General features: G+C 38.8%; 1 protein-coding gene across 4 annotated transcripts in view; it reads right to left on the bottom strand.

Moving 5' to 3' along the window:
* LOC145359270 (protein TANC2-like) overlaps nucleotides 1-17,155 on the bottom strand; it is a 1,038,666-nt gene that overhangs the window by 287,250 nt on the left and 734,261 nt on the right. For all 4 annotated transcript variants that reach the window (XM_080213802.1, XM_080213801.1, XM_080213799.1 and 1 more), the window contains one exon: nucleotides 13,066-13,329. In XM_080213802.1, coding sequence (XP_080069928.1) covers nucleotides 13,066-13,329 — 264 coding nt within the window. The remainder of the gene's footprint in view (nucleotides 1-13,065; nucleotides 13,330-17,155) is intronic.

Genomic DNA, 17,155 nt, shown 5'->3' on the forward strand with positions numbered 1-17,155 from the left:
TTTAATATATTTGATATAGCAAAGTGATGCTGTTCAAAAAATGCTAATCTCATGACAGTACCTTAGGCTGAATTTCACCTTCACCTCCAATTTATAAAATCATTAGATTGAAGTATGAAAAACACTGGGCACATGGAAGCCATCTGTATTGCAGTGTCACTGCAATTACCTATCAAACACAGATCTTTAAACAGCTGAACAAATATAATGAATATTGCCAACTGCATGAAAACAACAATGTTTGATCTTAAATCACAAGGTTGATCAGAACTGTGGAAACGTAAAAAAATTAATTTCAGAAATACACTGATAAAATCCAGTGGCTTATCACAAACACAGCACTTGTTTGACTGCAATTTGAACCACATGCAAGATTCCTAAGCATGTGAAGCTAAGAATGATAAAATGAATACACTGAATATGTTGAGGCTTTAATTAAACACATACTGTGAAATAATGAGACATTTTATTTCATTCAAAGGATTTTTTTTAAACAGAATGACATATTCCTTCGCACAATTACTTAAAATTAAAGATTCTAATTAGAAGGTGACCAAGGGTTGAATATTGAGTGTTAATTCTGATGGTTCCATGTACATGCAACGATGAAACATCCGAATCTGGTTCCAAGTGTCACAGCTAGCAAGTGAGTCTTATTAGTTGCTTACGTAATAGCAGAAAAACATGAAGAAACACCATGACTAACTTCCATGCCACTACACCTTCTCTCTTTGCTTTCCAATTTGCACTTAGTTATGTAATTGAAACATTACTTCAAATTTCTATGCTAACATAGAAAATTGAATATGGGATCTAACTGGCACATCGCAAGTTCGCCTGCCATTTCCAGAGATTAACCTTAAATGTATAAATGGTCTGGATTAGGGTTTGCAGAAACAATAGTAAAACTTCCTGATAATGCAAAACAGATGTTGTTCAACTTCAAGACAACATAGGATAGTTGATTGGATACATGCATGTCAAATAAAGATTATTGTTTCACTATTCCCTGTGTATGATTGATAAGTTTACACTGAACAGAAGAACGTTACATAGTGCCAGCAGTGGATCACAGTTTTGCAAGATTTGACTGCAAAATATACAAGTCTGAATCCTCCACACACAGTAGATGGAAAGAGCTAATGTGAAAATCTTTTGTTTTGCAAGGATTCTGCAACTTTGTAGAGATTCTACACATACCCTACCTTTGATCTGGGGTCACACCTCACTCTAGGCAGCAGATACTACATAAGAACACAAGAAATAGGAGCAGGAGTAGGCCATCTAGCCCTTCGAGCCTGCCCTGCCATTCAATAAGATCATGGCTGATCTGAAGTGGATCAGTTCCACTTTCCCACTTTCTCCCCATAACCCTTAATCCCCTTGTCTATCAGAAACCTATCTACTCGTGACTTATATATATTCAGCGAGGTAGCCTCCACCACTTCAATGGGCAGAGAATTCCAGAGATTCACCACCCTTTGAGTGAAGAAGTTCCTCCTCAACTGTGATCTAATCTGCCAGTCCCAGCCCCCGCCCCCACCAGCACCCCCCCCCCCCCCCCCCATTTTGAGGCTGGTAAGATTATTCAAACCTGGGAGACCTTAATTAGTGAAAGCCTGAATTCTGCAAAGCTTAGGCATGGAAATAAATTAAAGAAACAGAATTGTAGGTAGTCTCAGTTGAAGTAGAACTCCACAGACAGGAGAATTCATTACTACTGAAACAATACTGCAGCTGGTCTGCAAAGAACATCTAGTTCGAGTTCCTAACAGTTAAAAGGCGACTGTAAAAAGTCTTTTTTCACCATTTTCTTTCACTGAGGCACTCCTGCAGCTTATGTTCCACCGAAATTCACTGCTTAGTTGGCGTAGCTTAAGGCTAAAAACAGAAAAAGAAATCAGAAGCTCAACCGCACTACTATTGCTGTCAAGCTATAACCAGCTAAGGGCGTGGCCTTTAAAGGTCATGTGCATCTCTGAGTTAAAGACCTCGAAATTTGAAATGTGCACAGCTACCAAAGGCTCAAAACAGCATCAAAATCTGGGCAAAAAGTTAAAAGATGTCCACAAAATCTTCAACATTCAACTGCAGAGTAAGGGATCTCCTATCGGAATTTGCTTTGATCCGATAAGAAATAACAGCAGGAGAAGGCCATCTGGCCCCTCGAGTCTGCTCCACCATTCAATAAGATCATGGCTGATGTCAAGCTGTGGTATTTGAACCTCAATTTTCCCAAACCAGACAAATAAGACCTCCACAGACTGAACACATCAGATCTGTCAGATGACCATCTTAAAAATCCAAACAAAATATGGTCAACACTCAAAGATCTATTGTGAGTGGAGTTCAACCTCAGAATGCACCATCTCGAATTCATGCCTTTTGGATGACAACTGAAGAGACCATTGACCAATTCAGAAGTAAATAAGACAAGGTGCATGATTATGACTTCACAACAGCAGAAGAATCAAGTTTGTAATAGTATCTACACCAATGGGAGTATTCCAAAAAGGGGGTTACAACATGGAAGCACTAATACAAAGCAGAATTTGTTCACCTTTGGGACAAAGTCCACACAGGCAAGCTTTACAATTGCCCAGCTTTCAAGGCTATATACAATGCATGCAGCACCCAGAGGACACTGGCAAAAATAATGCAGAATACAAAGTCAAAACAAGGTGATTCAACCTCATGAGAAACCATACACAGAAGCTATAATATTTTCAACAATCAACACCACAAACCAAATAATGCAAAGAGCCACAGAATGTCCTGCCAAGCTATATGGTCAGACGATGTGCATAACAGAATTTTGGCATACAAAGTGAGCAGACATTCAGCACAGTGAACAACAAATAGTGCTTATAGCGGTCACAACAGAAGCCTGTACTACCATCCAGATTATACATCCATAGCTGCAGGGTCTGCATGACCCAAATTCAAAACCGGATACCAGTGCAGCTGAAAACATTGTTCAACTTTGTACACTGAAATATATGGAATCAGCAAGCAGTAATTTGACTACAATTGCCAAACTCACTGCATACAATTACTTAAAAGATTCCATCTCTGGGTTCTATTACACCAGAGTTTTGCTACAAATATTCACCCTGATCACCCCAGATATTTTATGTTGTGGCCACCAGGGATCCAGTGCTCGCAGGTCTTAATAGCATGGCAACATCAAGACGATGACGAGGTCCATATAAAGAGGTGCATCAGAAATCCTGTACTTTTATTGGGAGAATATCATCTGACTTTGCAATGCAGATCATCAACCTGCAGCAGCACAATTCTGAACACGCACATTTCATCACACTGTGGAACAATGCAGAATTGCTATCTGGCAGACAAGTGCAGACAAACCTCTGCAGTCATCACTCATCACTTGTATATAATGATGTGATATACTACTTGAATAAAAATGGGAAGATGAAAGACACCCATGACTGGCATGAAGGTAACTAATTACCCAACTTGATCAATGGACAAAAAGTTCGAGCACAACACTGAATGGCACGTGGAATCCAGCAGAAATCCTCAGAAGATCCCAGAATCAAGATCATATCAAGTACAATCAAATGGTATGACAGTGAGATGAAACAGATGCCAAATCAGAACAGTGCCACAACTAAAAACATTGAATAATCCTATCTAAGATGCAATACAAACATAGCACCATTAACTAGAATTCTGAAAATGTACAATGGCCTCCAGCAAAGATCAACATAACTAGCTCTGGTTGGGTAAGCAAACCATTGATATGCTTCAGGGACGAGTAAACTTATTACTTTGTGTTAAAGTATATTCAGACATAATACTATTTTGTTCTGCTGTCATGTAAATAGCTCGATTCTTTAAGAGTAAACATTTAATTAGGGGAAAAAAAGGGTTGTTGTGATATGGTGCACATGCACCTTTAAGGAATGTACCTTAAATTACTGTCAAGCATTACATACCTCGAAAAGATATACTAATCCTATGACTTGTAGGCAGTCAGCAAACAACAGGGTAGAGATCAGGTGCACTATATTTAGCCTCCTAGTAAATCTATCTGCATATAGTCTTATCTTCAAACAAAGAAATCATTATTGTTTCACCAATCCTTTTCTATAATTGCTATCTTTACGTTGAACAGAAGACGGGACAAATCTGCAATGAGTCAAACGTACTAACTTACAACTTCATAATGTAGGCAATTGCCTTGAAGAGGAAAATAATAGAATTGGATGGTGCAAGCAGGAAGACAAATCTAAAACAAAAACTGCAACACAATTATAGACAAAGAATGCATCACTTGACATGTATTAAACCAAGAGATGAACACAGATAATTTCCCTCCCCTCCCCCGCAACAGAGTGAAAAAAACCAGAAAAGGACTGTGGTGGATGACTACACAGACATATACAGCAGGAATGCAATTTATCAGACAACAGCTGTTTCCCATTTACTACTGCTTCACTGTTAAAGTGGGTGAGTGGGATAATCCAGATATAAACAACTGATACAAATCAAGTCGAGCCTTGGCATTAGAAAGTGATCTGAAATGAACCTTCTACAGCTTGGAGCCTGAACGGAGGTAAATTATGGCTCAAGGGCACTGGTTTGAACTTCCATTGGAAAAACAGACATAAGAAATAGGAGCAGGAGCAGACCATACAGCCCCATGAGCCCACTCCGCCATTCAATACAATCAACCAGAGGAATGGCACCAGAGTCTCAGCTTTAAAAAAATGGAATTTCATTTATTGAGTTACAAATAGTGGCCCTGGTAGTGAGACCAGTATTGACAACAGCATTAAACCCAATGAAGACGTTACTGTACATGACAAGCAAAATTCTTCTTCTTCGAATTCTTTGACTATAGGAAGGTCTTTGGTCCTGAACCAATGGTACGATCTACCTCAGCCACTACAGACATTGAATGCTGTGCTGTTGACATTAATCCATACGCTATCCATCTAGCCAACTGAGTTAACTGACCTTCTGAGCAACATCGTTGCAACATTATAAACTGTCAGGTTTTTCCTTTGCTATATAAATTAAAGGCTGTCATACAATCTCTGGGATCTGCTGTTTTATTTCCTGAAGTAGTGTTATAGGAAACAGTATGGGAAATATATAAATATGCCAAAACAATAAAACATTTATTAAGTTAAACAGTTTGTAAAGTGTTAAACATGTCAAGCGTGTTGCCAATACTTGACTGTTACAGAGTTTCGAAGTAATTGTGTTGCTGTAGCTTTTCAAAATTGTTAAGGCATCCCTAAAAATGGACAACAACATAATAAAGTTAACACACTTAATCTTTGCGTTGCTTCTTCATTATATTGATTTCTGCACGCAGTTAATACTAACTGTGCTTGCTGGTCGGTGGCTGCATATATCAGCAGGGAGCCTAATTTCATGACTTCCTAGCACCACTTAAAGGCAAGGTGCATTGTGGCTGCCATAGGCTGTGAAATTACTGGAATAGAGCTGTGCAAAAATAATGATGGCTGGCCATGGGAGAGAGGGTTTTCCAATGCCGTACTGGAGGTTTTGGTGGAGAGGTGGAAAAGCAGATAAATGTCCTGTATCTGCAAGAGGACAGGATGCCCTCTAGACATCTGATGAGCAAGCAGGGGTAATATATACTCACGGAGGTCAATGCCAGCCGTTTAACCCCAAGGAATTGGATTCAGTGCATAAGTTGTTTAATGACCTCACAAGTTAGCAAGGTCAATGAATGAATCTTCAAATGCCAGTTTCTTCCAACTCCACCACAGGTCTCAGCCAGGACTCAATTCACCACAGCCTTATCACTTACCAGTCTCTATTAATTAGAGTACATATCTAATATTCATGTGCTTCCCTTCACATTTACACATTTAGTATTGTTATAAGCCTCACTCCACAGCCATTCAACCATCCAAAAAGACTACGCAATACTCAAGACACAACAGAAGATGCAACAGAAACTGGACAGAAGTAGTGAGGTACACTGACATGTCAAAGCCACTGGAGGAGATGGTCCTTGCCATTATGGGAAGAGCCATGGCCAACAGAGGTGGAAAACTATTGATGATAAGTACAACACTGAAAAGATGAGAGTAGCTTCAACAATACCTAAGAAACTCAACACTATTTATGACAAAGCAGTCTGTTTGATTAGCTACCTATTTATCACTTTAAATATTCATTTCCTGTACCGCTGATGCACACTGGCAACAGTGTACACCATACAGAAGATGCATTTTTTATTTGAACAAATAAATCTGCCTGTTCCTCTGAAAGAAATTTAACCGTCATTCACAAAACAGCTAATTGTAATGCATTAGCTGGTGATCAGATTAAACAGGTAAACCAAGAAAAATAGCGATACAGCAACAGGACCATATCTTGTGAAACCAAAATCTGAAAATGCTAGTGTAGTGGGAAGAGCAATAGTTAAATAACATCACAATTATTTATCAATTATCTGTTATTTGTCATTTATATTAATGATGTGGATGAGAATATAGGAGGCATGGTTAGTAAGTCTGCAGATGAACCAAGACTGGTGGCATAGTGGACAGTGAAGAAAGTCATCTACGATTGCAATGGGATCTTGATAACTGGGCTAGCAGATTGACGAACGGCAGATGGAGTTTAATTTAGATAAATGCAAGGTGATGCATTTTGGTGGACTGAACCAGGACAGGACTTACTCAGTTAATGGTAGGGTACTGGGGAGAGTTACAGGACAAAGAGATCTAGGGGTACATGTTCATAGCTCCTTGAAAGTGAGGTCAAAGGTGGACAGAGTGCTGAAGAAGGCATTCAGCATTCTTGGTTTAATTGGTCAGAACACTGAATAATGTTCAGGAGTTAGGATATCTTGTTGAAGTTGTACAAGACATTGATAAGATCACACTTGGAATACTGGATACAGTTCTGGTTACCCTATTATAGAAAAGATATTATTAAACTAGAAAGAGTGCAGAAAAGATTTACTGGGATGCTACCAGGGGTTGGTGGTTTGAGTTAGGAGGAGACGCTGGATTGACCGGGACTTTTTTCTCTGGAGTATAGAAGGATGCGAGTCATCTTATAGAGGTCTATAAAATAATGAGGGGCACAGATCACTTAGACAGTCAATACCTTTTCCCAAAGGTAGGGGAGTTTAAAACTAGAGGGCAGAGGTTTAAGGTGAGAGGGGAGAAATACAAAAGTGTCCAGAGGGGCAATTTTTTCACAAAGAGGGTAGTGAGTGTCTGGAACAATCTGCCAGAGATAGGAGTAGAAACGAGTACAATTTTGTCTTTTAAAAAGCATTGAGACAGTTACATGGATAAGGTGGGTATAGAAGGATATGGGCCAAATATGGGCAATTGGGATTAGCTTGGGGTGTTGGGTGGCATGGACAAGTTTGGCAGAAGGGCCTGTTTCCATGCTGTAAAACTCTGTGACTCTAATTGCCCATAGTTGTTTTACAGTCAATTAAAAATTGCCAGCAAATGTTACAGCAAGTGGTCATTGTGCAATGATGCCAACAGGATTATATAACAATTAAATACAGAAACAGGAAGTTTAGCCTAACCAATCTGTGGTTACGTTGACCCTTGACCTACACCTAATCCTATGTACCTGCCATATTTTCAAATCCCTCAATTCCTCTCAGAACCATTTTATAGCAATTCTAAATATTGACTTGGTCCCTCCAATCCCAGGAATATATTTCAGTCCCTTAAAACAAACATGCCCTTTGTTTAAAATCTCTTACCTTTGATTTACAACTTTTTTTTGCTCTAGACACATCAACCCCTTTTCCATCTCTATATAACTTAAAATGCCTTAATCTCCTGTGTTCTAATAAATGCAGCCCTAATGTTTCAAATTGTTCTTTGTATTTGCTTATATACTGTACATTTTGTCTCAACATTCTTCCGACGTGTAGTGAGCCTAAAACTGCACTCCAATTGTAATTCTGCTAAACTTTTATATAAATTCACCATTCCAACCTGGCTTTATATTTTATACCCTTTGCCATAAAGCCCAATAATCCATTTTTTTCATCATCATATCCATTTGAAATGTTGCTTTTAAATGTGAATCGAAGCCCCAAATCACACTGCTGTTCCACAAAACTCAGATTTTTCCCAAGTCTTTTTGTTTTAACTAAAATATGTTGTCTGACATTTATTTATTTGCATTAAACTCATTTTTTTGCCAATGCCACCATATTAATGGTAAATGCTAGTAGCTTCCTTTGCACCATTAGTTGAATTCAATATTGGTGGAAGCATAAGAAAATATTTCAGCAACAGTTGCTGTGTGGTCGAGACATATGACAAACTACAGGGTTTTAATCTCTTCAGGAAATAGTAAACTGAGATATACTGCAAAACACTAGTGATATCTAAACAGCTTTGAGGAATTGATATTCGTATATATTTTAGGAGAATACTTGGGAGATACAATTTCTTGTAAAGAACAGCATGATCAAGGTTCAATATGTGGCATCATGAGAACAACAGAATTAAGACCGCAAGTTGCAGGGTCTATTATCTCAGCTGGAATGAGCAGATCCTAGGCTGACCAGGGAAATGTCTGAGATAATCTCATTCTCCTGTTGTTGTCATGCACCTCCTTGCAATTGTGACTTTGATGATTAAAATATAGGAGAACAATTATTAAGAACATTCTTATATTGTATTAGGTAACCTATAATTCATGGTCAAAATACTTAAAAATTAGAAAAAAAACTGCTGATCCTCATCAGACCACAATGTAGTATTTCTAAGCATTCAACCCTCTAGATTTCATCAGCAGAAGACAAAGCCTATTTATAACTGAGCTTGAAGAATAAACCAAGGTGGAAAATACTTTGACAAGGCTTTTCTGTAATTTGGCACTTATATCAGCAAAATAGTAATCCATTTTCCATTAAGGTCTAATCTTTTCCACTTACTCAAAAATTAAAGGTGCTATGTTGCATTTCAGACCCTCAAGTACTTAACCTCCGTTCAAAAAAATGAATTGAAAATACAGCATTAAAAAATAAATATAATTTATCTTCATGGGTTTTCTAGTGCCATATATACCTAACCACAAAAAACTGATACAAGCTTTCCTTTCCTCAAGTTCAATTACCGCTCAGCTACAAACAAGTCCATCAGAATACCTTGTTTAAATCATCATCCGATCATCCCTCCTTGTGGAGGAAATACTTGCATATTTTATGTTGCTTTGAATAAGATAAGGAACATGCAACCTGGGAAATTATGAATAGAAAGCCACACTCAATTTATGATACAACACACTGATCCAATGGCATGCTAAGAGTTAGCGTGCCTACACAGACTTACTGTACAATTGTTTATATTCTTATCAAGAAAAATTTGGACAGTACATATATTTGCAAATATTCAAGTTGCATGCAATGTTGTCTCGCATAAATTTTTTTTTCTTCTCATATCCACTAATTTCCAGTGTTTTGGCAAGTCATTATTTTATATATAACAATCTAACTTTTTCCACATATTTTTAACATCTTTGTTTATTATGGTGGAATGCAAACACATCTATCCTCTAAATTATAGAAACTTAGGAGTAATGTTACAAAGAAAATATTCAATTCTTGCATCTATAAGGTTTCAAAAGGATTTTTGATACAGCCCTCATCTGAAAACAATTATACCTAGACTTAATGGTAAGGTTAGCTACATCCAAAATGAAGTTATACTTCACTCATATGCTTCCAACTACAGTTCTCCAACAAATGTTCTGAGACCAGTGGTGCTCTGCACACATTAAAGATTAGCTGAACACATCATTTCCTTCCCTCTCTTCAATGTGCTGTGGGCAGCCTGACCCCACAGTCCATTAACTCCATATACTCCATTTCAATCTCAAAAATATACATTGCTACTGTTCGAAATGTCAAAAGTTAAGTTTTGTTGCATGAGTTTTTGCATATTAAGACAGTGGGAATGACCTATTTTTGGAAAATCTCCCATTGCTTGAAGGTTTACAATCTGTATATACATTTTTTTAACAGACTACTCAAAGTAAACTTTACTTTCAGACCATTTTTGCTGTGTAACCTCGAGAAGGTTTCAGGTGGCATTCTAAAGCCAAACTAGCTGGTGGATTGTTTTATAAAAAGAGCAATATTTGGCATTCTAGTATTTGATTAATATCTTCCAACTGGAATGCAAGCACCAGCAATTAAAGAGGAAAAAAGTTTCCCCTTCAACGTTAACCACTTCAGAAAGAAAATGGTAAGCAAGTTTGGAGACTAGAAATGAGAGAAAAAAATCTGTAATTTTAGGTGAAACAATTGATTTTTTAATTAAAAATAAACAAAATAGTTTAAAGTTGAAGTTTTGTTTTTGTAATTTTGATGGTGTGTCAACTAGTAGTAAATATCGGTCATTTGGAGCGAGCAATTACTGAGGTTAGCAAAAAGAATTTATAACTCAAATGCTGATGAAAGTTATATTTTATGTATATATATATCAAGATTTTTAGATATTATGTATTAATCAAAGTTTGTTATTTCTATTAATGTCTAACTAACTTCAATGTTCAAAGAGGTATATTTGAAAGGTCTGCAACTGTTTTGTCAGGCACCACATCGTAAAGTGCAACACTACATCTAAAATGACAGGGTTCCAGTAAAATCCAAATTATACATGAATTTGAAACAATAGAACCTAATCAATGATGTGGGAATTGAGTCGTTATAAATACACAGAAAATTACATTAAGCATTCATAATGAATACCTATCCAATAGTTTTACTGTAACTTATTTAGCATCTCAAGTAACTGCAAAAGGCAACATTTTATATCCACAAACCACATAGTTCTAAAATTACATTCCAATCAATAATTTGTTTTACAACACTCTTTAAATAGACAAATCTTAAATCATCCAATCAACACATATTCATCTTTGATCATATGTATGAAAGTTTCATGCTTTTGACATTGAAGTAATCATTCACTGCATACAGCAAAATAAAGTAACAGGCAACTGTCAAAGCTGCTAACTCCTAACTCAGCTCAGTTTTCAAGACATCAGAAATCTACTGATATAAAGTGTTAAATTATTGTTAGCTGTTATCGTGAACATACTAACAAAATGTATTTTTTAATAAAAATTGGATGATGAGCTTAGAGTGTGGAATTGGCACTATTATACATACATATATAAAATAATACACCAAAGGTCAGTAACTAGGTTGGAAATGAGGAATCCTTCCATAAGTACTCATCTCCCTATTCCACAATGTGTCCACTAGCAACAAGACCAGTGGGCCAGTGTCTGTGGGAGTTTGTGCATTCTCCCTGTGCTTGCGTGGGTTTTCTCCGGGTGCTCCGGTTTCCTCCCACAACCCAAAGATATGCTGTTAGGCTGATTGGCAGTAATAAATTGTCCCTAAATTAGTTTCCCTCAATGTGGATGGCCATAAAACATTAGACAAGGGTCACGGGTGGAGAGGGGGACTGGTGGTGTTGAGATGGTGGCGCGGGCTCGTTGGGCCGAAGGGCCTGTTTCCCGGGCTGTTTTTGTTCTTTGTAAGACACAAGTCAGGAATTGGACAGAATACTCTCCCCTTGCCTGGATGAGTGCAGTTCCAACAACATTCAGAGAAGCTCAACGCCAACCAGGACAAAGCAATCCACTTGATTATCATGCCTTCCACAAACAGTCAGTCTCTCCACCACAGATGCACAATGGCAGCAATGTGTACCATCTACAAGATGTACTGCAGGAACTCACCAAGGGCTCCTTAGCACATTCCAAACCCGTGACCTCTACCATCTAGAAGGGCAAGGCAAGAGACTCGTGGGAACACCACCACCTGGAAATTGCCCTCCAAGTCACTCATCATTTTGATTTGGAAATATATCTCTGTTCTTTGAATATAGCTGCGTCAAAATCCTGAAACTCCTTCCCTAATAGCTTCCTAATCTACACTAAATGGAGCAAAATTAGTCCGTTTGGCCCATTGAGTCTGCTCCGCCATTCAATCATGGCTGATAAATTTCTCAACCCCATTCTCCTGCTTTTTCCCATAACCCTTGAATCTTTTACCAATCAAAATCTATCTCTCTCTGTCTTAAATACACTCAATGACTTGGCCTCCACAGCCTTCTGTGGCAATGAATTCCATAGATTCACTACCCTCTGGCTGAAGAAATTTTTCCTCAACTCAGTATAAAGGGTCATACCCTCAGGTCCTAGTCTCTCCTATAAATGGAAACATCTTCCCCACGTCCACTCTATCCAGGCCTTTCAGTGTTCTGTATTCCAATGCATGGACTTTGAATACGAGTCCATGAAACAATTTTACAAGTGGAATTACACAGCTGGGGCAAAATTTGATGAACTCCCCCATGGTGGCTTGGTGACAGGGAGGCATTTAATCAAGCATGGGAGGTGGCGGTTGTGTGGGTCCTGCCACACTCCTCCTGATTAAATCAGTGATGAGGTCCATTGACTGCCTACCAGCCCCACCATCTGGACATTAATTCATTAATAATTAACCCAGCAGTAGGCAAGGGCTTGTCATACTGGGAGCACAGGAACCAAACTTGTATGGGATCCTTACAGACTCCTGCAGGCTACCCTCGTTCAAAGGCAGGGGGTTCTTGCTGAGATCCATCCCCTGCTCTTGCTGCCAACCGCTCTCCTGCCATTTCCTACTTGCGCCCTGAGAATTCAATGACAATGCTAGGCCCAGAGTGGTTGTATCTCTGAAGCCACTACCTTTCTGGTGGCACTGACATTCAATGGAGCTACTGACCTCTAATTATCCAGTTAAGGGCACTTATTATAACATGCCTTACCTAAAAGAGGGCTTTCTGGGGCTCTCCAGCTGGTGGACAAGAATCCCATCACCTCCATTAAATACTAATCCTAGATCCTGGAAGGAAAGATTCTGTGCCAGGAGGACAACCATATAAAATCATACCTAGATTCCTGGATTTCCAGCATTGAGCAGACATAGTTCAGTCACAATAAATGAATAAAAACCACGACTTGTGTTTTCTGCATGAATTATTACTAGCACCAGGTCTATATTCTCACCTGCTACAGAATTTGGTCGCGGCATCAGGTAGAGAGGGATGGAGTGGACAGACTGAGATGAGACGGTCTCCAGGTTTCTCTCTGGGAATTTATTCAAGCTGAACGTAGAGCCAGATATATTTTCATCCACTCGATACAGGCAGGAATCCAAGGCAGATTTTTGAGCATGCCATGGCTTAACGTTTGTCCTGGAGCATGATTCCTTACTACTTTCCCCGCTGTACTTAGTACGTTCCACATTTTCTGAATAGCTTGTCAAAGTTGCTGCAGATTGGAAAAAAGTGAAATAATTTGTTAGGGTGGAGCTATTCGAATTAATCTGCAGTTTTCTAAACAAACCTAATCTGAAAATACAAAATGTAGCTGTGGATTCAGATTTTTCTTGAGTCTTCCACCTTTTTTTTGAAATATGAATGCTGGCTTGCAATGTAGCATGTTAGCCTCAGTTCAGGAATAGCAATCTTCCCCCCCCACTTCGGAATCAGAAGCTTGTGGTTTCAAGTCCCACTCCAGAGACCTGAGGACATAACCCAACTGAGAATTCAGCGCAGCACTGAAGAAATATTACACTATTGAAGGTGTCACCTTTTGAAAGAGATAAGCCAACGTCTCTTCCTGTGGCACTTCTTGAAGGACAGCAGAAGAGTTCTCACCATGTTTTGGCTAATCTTTATCCCTGAGAGGGTTACCTGGGCTGGAAGTTTGCATGGCTCACCACCCCACCACCAGGGAAACTGAGGAGATGGAGAGGGGAATTGGTTGGGAGACGGGAATTGGTTGGGAGACGGGAATTGGTTGGGAGAGGGAAATTGGGGGTCAAGTTTTGGAGGCCAGACAGGAGGAACAAGGGAAAAGGGTATCATCTTGGAGAAAGGATACCCCTGATGCATACAGGGTACCCCAGAGGATGTAACAACCTTCCTTCCCATTTTTTTCACATCAGGTTGGAGTCAGGTTCGTGACTGAACGTCATCAGGTTGGATTTTACATGTATGAGGGACAGTAGCAGTCCTGAATTGCAAACGTTAAATTATGGTCATAGGGTTACATTTTCACATTTGCTTTCTTTGTAAAAAAAATTCTGATATAACATTATATAAAGTTTTCCCTTTAAATTTTGTTTTTGTTTAAAAATATGAAATCTTGTGACATACTTTTGTCTGTTAATTACTAGAGAATCAAAATTCTCTAAAATTTAGCAATACAAAATCAAAGGTAAATAGTTGAGAGATACAGATCAGCCATGAACTAATGGAATAGAGGAACGTGACGATAAATGGCCCACCCTGTTTCCTAATTCAATATATGTTGCATGTGGAAAATTCTGTACCTCGAAAAAACTTGTTTAATCTTGTTAAGTACATTTTCGATTACAATAATAATGTTGAGATGTTACAGCACTATATAAAAGGATCAATAAATTAAAAAATACATTTTTCTTTTTTAATGACCCAAGAAAGTAGTCACAAAATAATTTAACCAAGAAACATAACTCTCAGCATTCTGGGTGCTGATTAAAGAGAATGTCCAAGGTTCTAAAAGACTTTAATGTGGTTAGAAACAATCACAGGAATGCCAATTACTGTACAGAAGCTTCACAGAGGCTACTTAATTGCAAACATTTTATAGCAAATTATTGTTCATCTGACTCAGTCCCATTCACGCAATGTATAATCAGGGGATGGGGGTGGTGGTGGTAAGAGAGCAGGTAGGAATGGCAGATCATAAATTAGCGCAGCACAGGAGGCCATTCAGACCATCTTCACTGGTTCTTTTGAAGGGCAATCCAGTTATTCTCACTCCAAATTTACTTAATTCTCTTTTGATTACTACAATTGAAACTGTGTCCCCGACCCAGTCAAGACTGCATTCCAAATCATAACCATTCAGAGCTTAGAAAGTACTTGTTCTAATGTTGCCTAAGCTCCTTTTGCCAACCATCTCAAGTCTGTCTACTCTGGTTACTGACCCTTTAGCCATTGAGAAGAATTGTTCATTATGTCTTCCAACTAAACCCTTCATGATTTAAAGCACCTCCATCAAATTTCATCTTTGTTTTCTCAGCTCGAATGAAAATAACCACAGCTTTTCCAGTCAACCCATATAATTTTAACTCTCACCTTAAAGCCGTTCTAGTACATCTTTTCTGTATCCTCGCCAAAGTTGTCAAGTCCTTCCTAAAATGTGCTGCCCAGAATTTGACACGATGCACCAGCTGAAGCAGGATTAGTATTTTATATACGTTCAGCATAACTTCTTGGCCTTTGTTCTCTTTGCATCTATTCATAAGGTCCAGGAAGCTCATTTGCTCCACTAACTGCATTGTTAATCTATCCTGTCACCTTCCAAGTCTGTTGTTGCATCCCATCTATATTTGTACCATTTAGTTTGCATTGCTTCTCCTCATTCTTCTTACCAAAATATATCACCTCACATTTTGCTGCATTAAAATTCATTGACCTATTATACTCGTCTCCATGTTCTTTTTAAATCTATTACTATCTTTCTCACTGTCTACCACATTTATACTTTTCACCTGTAAATTTCAAAAATGAGTCCAGTAGCGACAAACTTGTAGTCATTTAAATATATGAAAAGCAGCAGTGCTCCTAGCACTAAATCTTGGGCAACTTGATGTGTGACTCTCGAGTCCAAAACACAGCCACAACCCTATTTCTGACTGTACACCAATGGGGGAGGGGTTGATCTTCTTGACTGCTGTTGGAGCTATGCTCATCCTGGCAAGTGGAGAGTATATCACTACATTCCTGACTTGTACCTTGCAGATGGTGGGTAGATTTTGCACAGACAGGTGGTGAGTTAGCAGTACAGAATTCCCAACCTCTGACCTGCTTCTGCAGCCACAATATTGATATGGCTGATCCAATTCAGTTTCTGGTCAATGGTAACTATCAGCATGTCAATTGTGGGAATTTAGCAATGATAATGCCACTGAATGTTAAGGGAAGATGCTTCGATTCTCTCTTGTTGGCGACGATTATTGCCTGGCAATTGTGTGATGTGACTGTTACAAGCTAATTATCAGTTCAAGTTTCCTGTTGCACGTTGGCATGTGCTACATTACTGCTAAGTATGACTACAACAAGTGTAGAGGTTTCCCCCAACCTGCACTGACTTCTATTTTGCAAAGGCACATTTTGCTGCCAAACTCAGTGAAATGCTGCTTTGAAGTCAAAGGCAGATACCCCCTCACCTCATGAGTTCAGCTCTTTTGTCCACGCTTGGCCCAAGATTGTAATTTAATCAGGAGCTGGGTGACCCTCGCTGTACCCAAACTGAGCATCAAGGAGCAGCTATTGCAGTGTAAATGTCACTTCATAGGGGAGTCAAAGAAATCTTCCATCACTTTGCTCATGATCACAAGTGTACTGTTGAAACAGTAATTATCCAGATTAGACAATGCTTTGCCCTGCTTTTCGTGAACAGGACTTACTGGGCAATTGTCCACGTTTCTGCGTAGATGTCAGTATTGGGGCTGAACTGGAACAGCTTGGCTTCTGGTACAGTTAGTTTTGGAGCACAAGACTTCAATAGCATTGCTTGAAGTTACCAGGGCCTACAGCCTTGGTCGTATTCACTGCCTTTAGCTGTTTCTCGATACGACATGGTGTGATGGTACATATGTTTTGGGGGAAAATATATTTTATGTAGGAATAATGATCCATTTAAAAGGCTCATTATCCTTTAAAAGGATGTAGGGATAATGATCCTTAGTGGAGTCGGACACTTTAGGAACTTTCAAGCGGTTACTGGATACGCACATGGAGCACATCAGAATTACAGGCAGTGGGATAGCTTGATCTTGGGTTTAAACATAGCTTAGTACAACATTGAGGGCCAAAGGGCCTGTACTGTGCTGTTATGTTCTATGTTCTAAAACCTAAATTTCTCCTAAAGAGAATTAATTTCAAAGCACCTAGTTATGTTGTGTGGGAAAAGAAATGAACGAGACAGAAAGCAGGAAACTTAGGTAGGTAGAATTTGATTGGCGCAACTTGTGGGATGAAGGGCCTGTTTGTGCTGTAGTTTTTCTATGTTTTAGGCCAGTTAGCCTAAGATCTATTATTGG

Source organism: Carcharhinus amblyrhynchos, chromosome 27 (assembly GCF_965287045.1).
Source record: "Carcharhinus amblyrhynchos chromosome 27, sCarAmb.v2.hapA, whole genome shotgun sequence".
In the NCBI taxonomy this organism is placed as follows: Eukaryota; Metazoa; Chordata; class Chondrichthyes; order Carcharhiniformes; family Carcharhinidae; genus Carcharhinus; species Carcharhinus amblyrhynchos.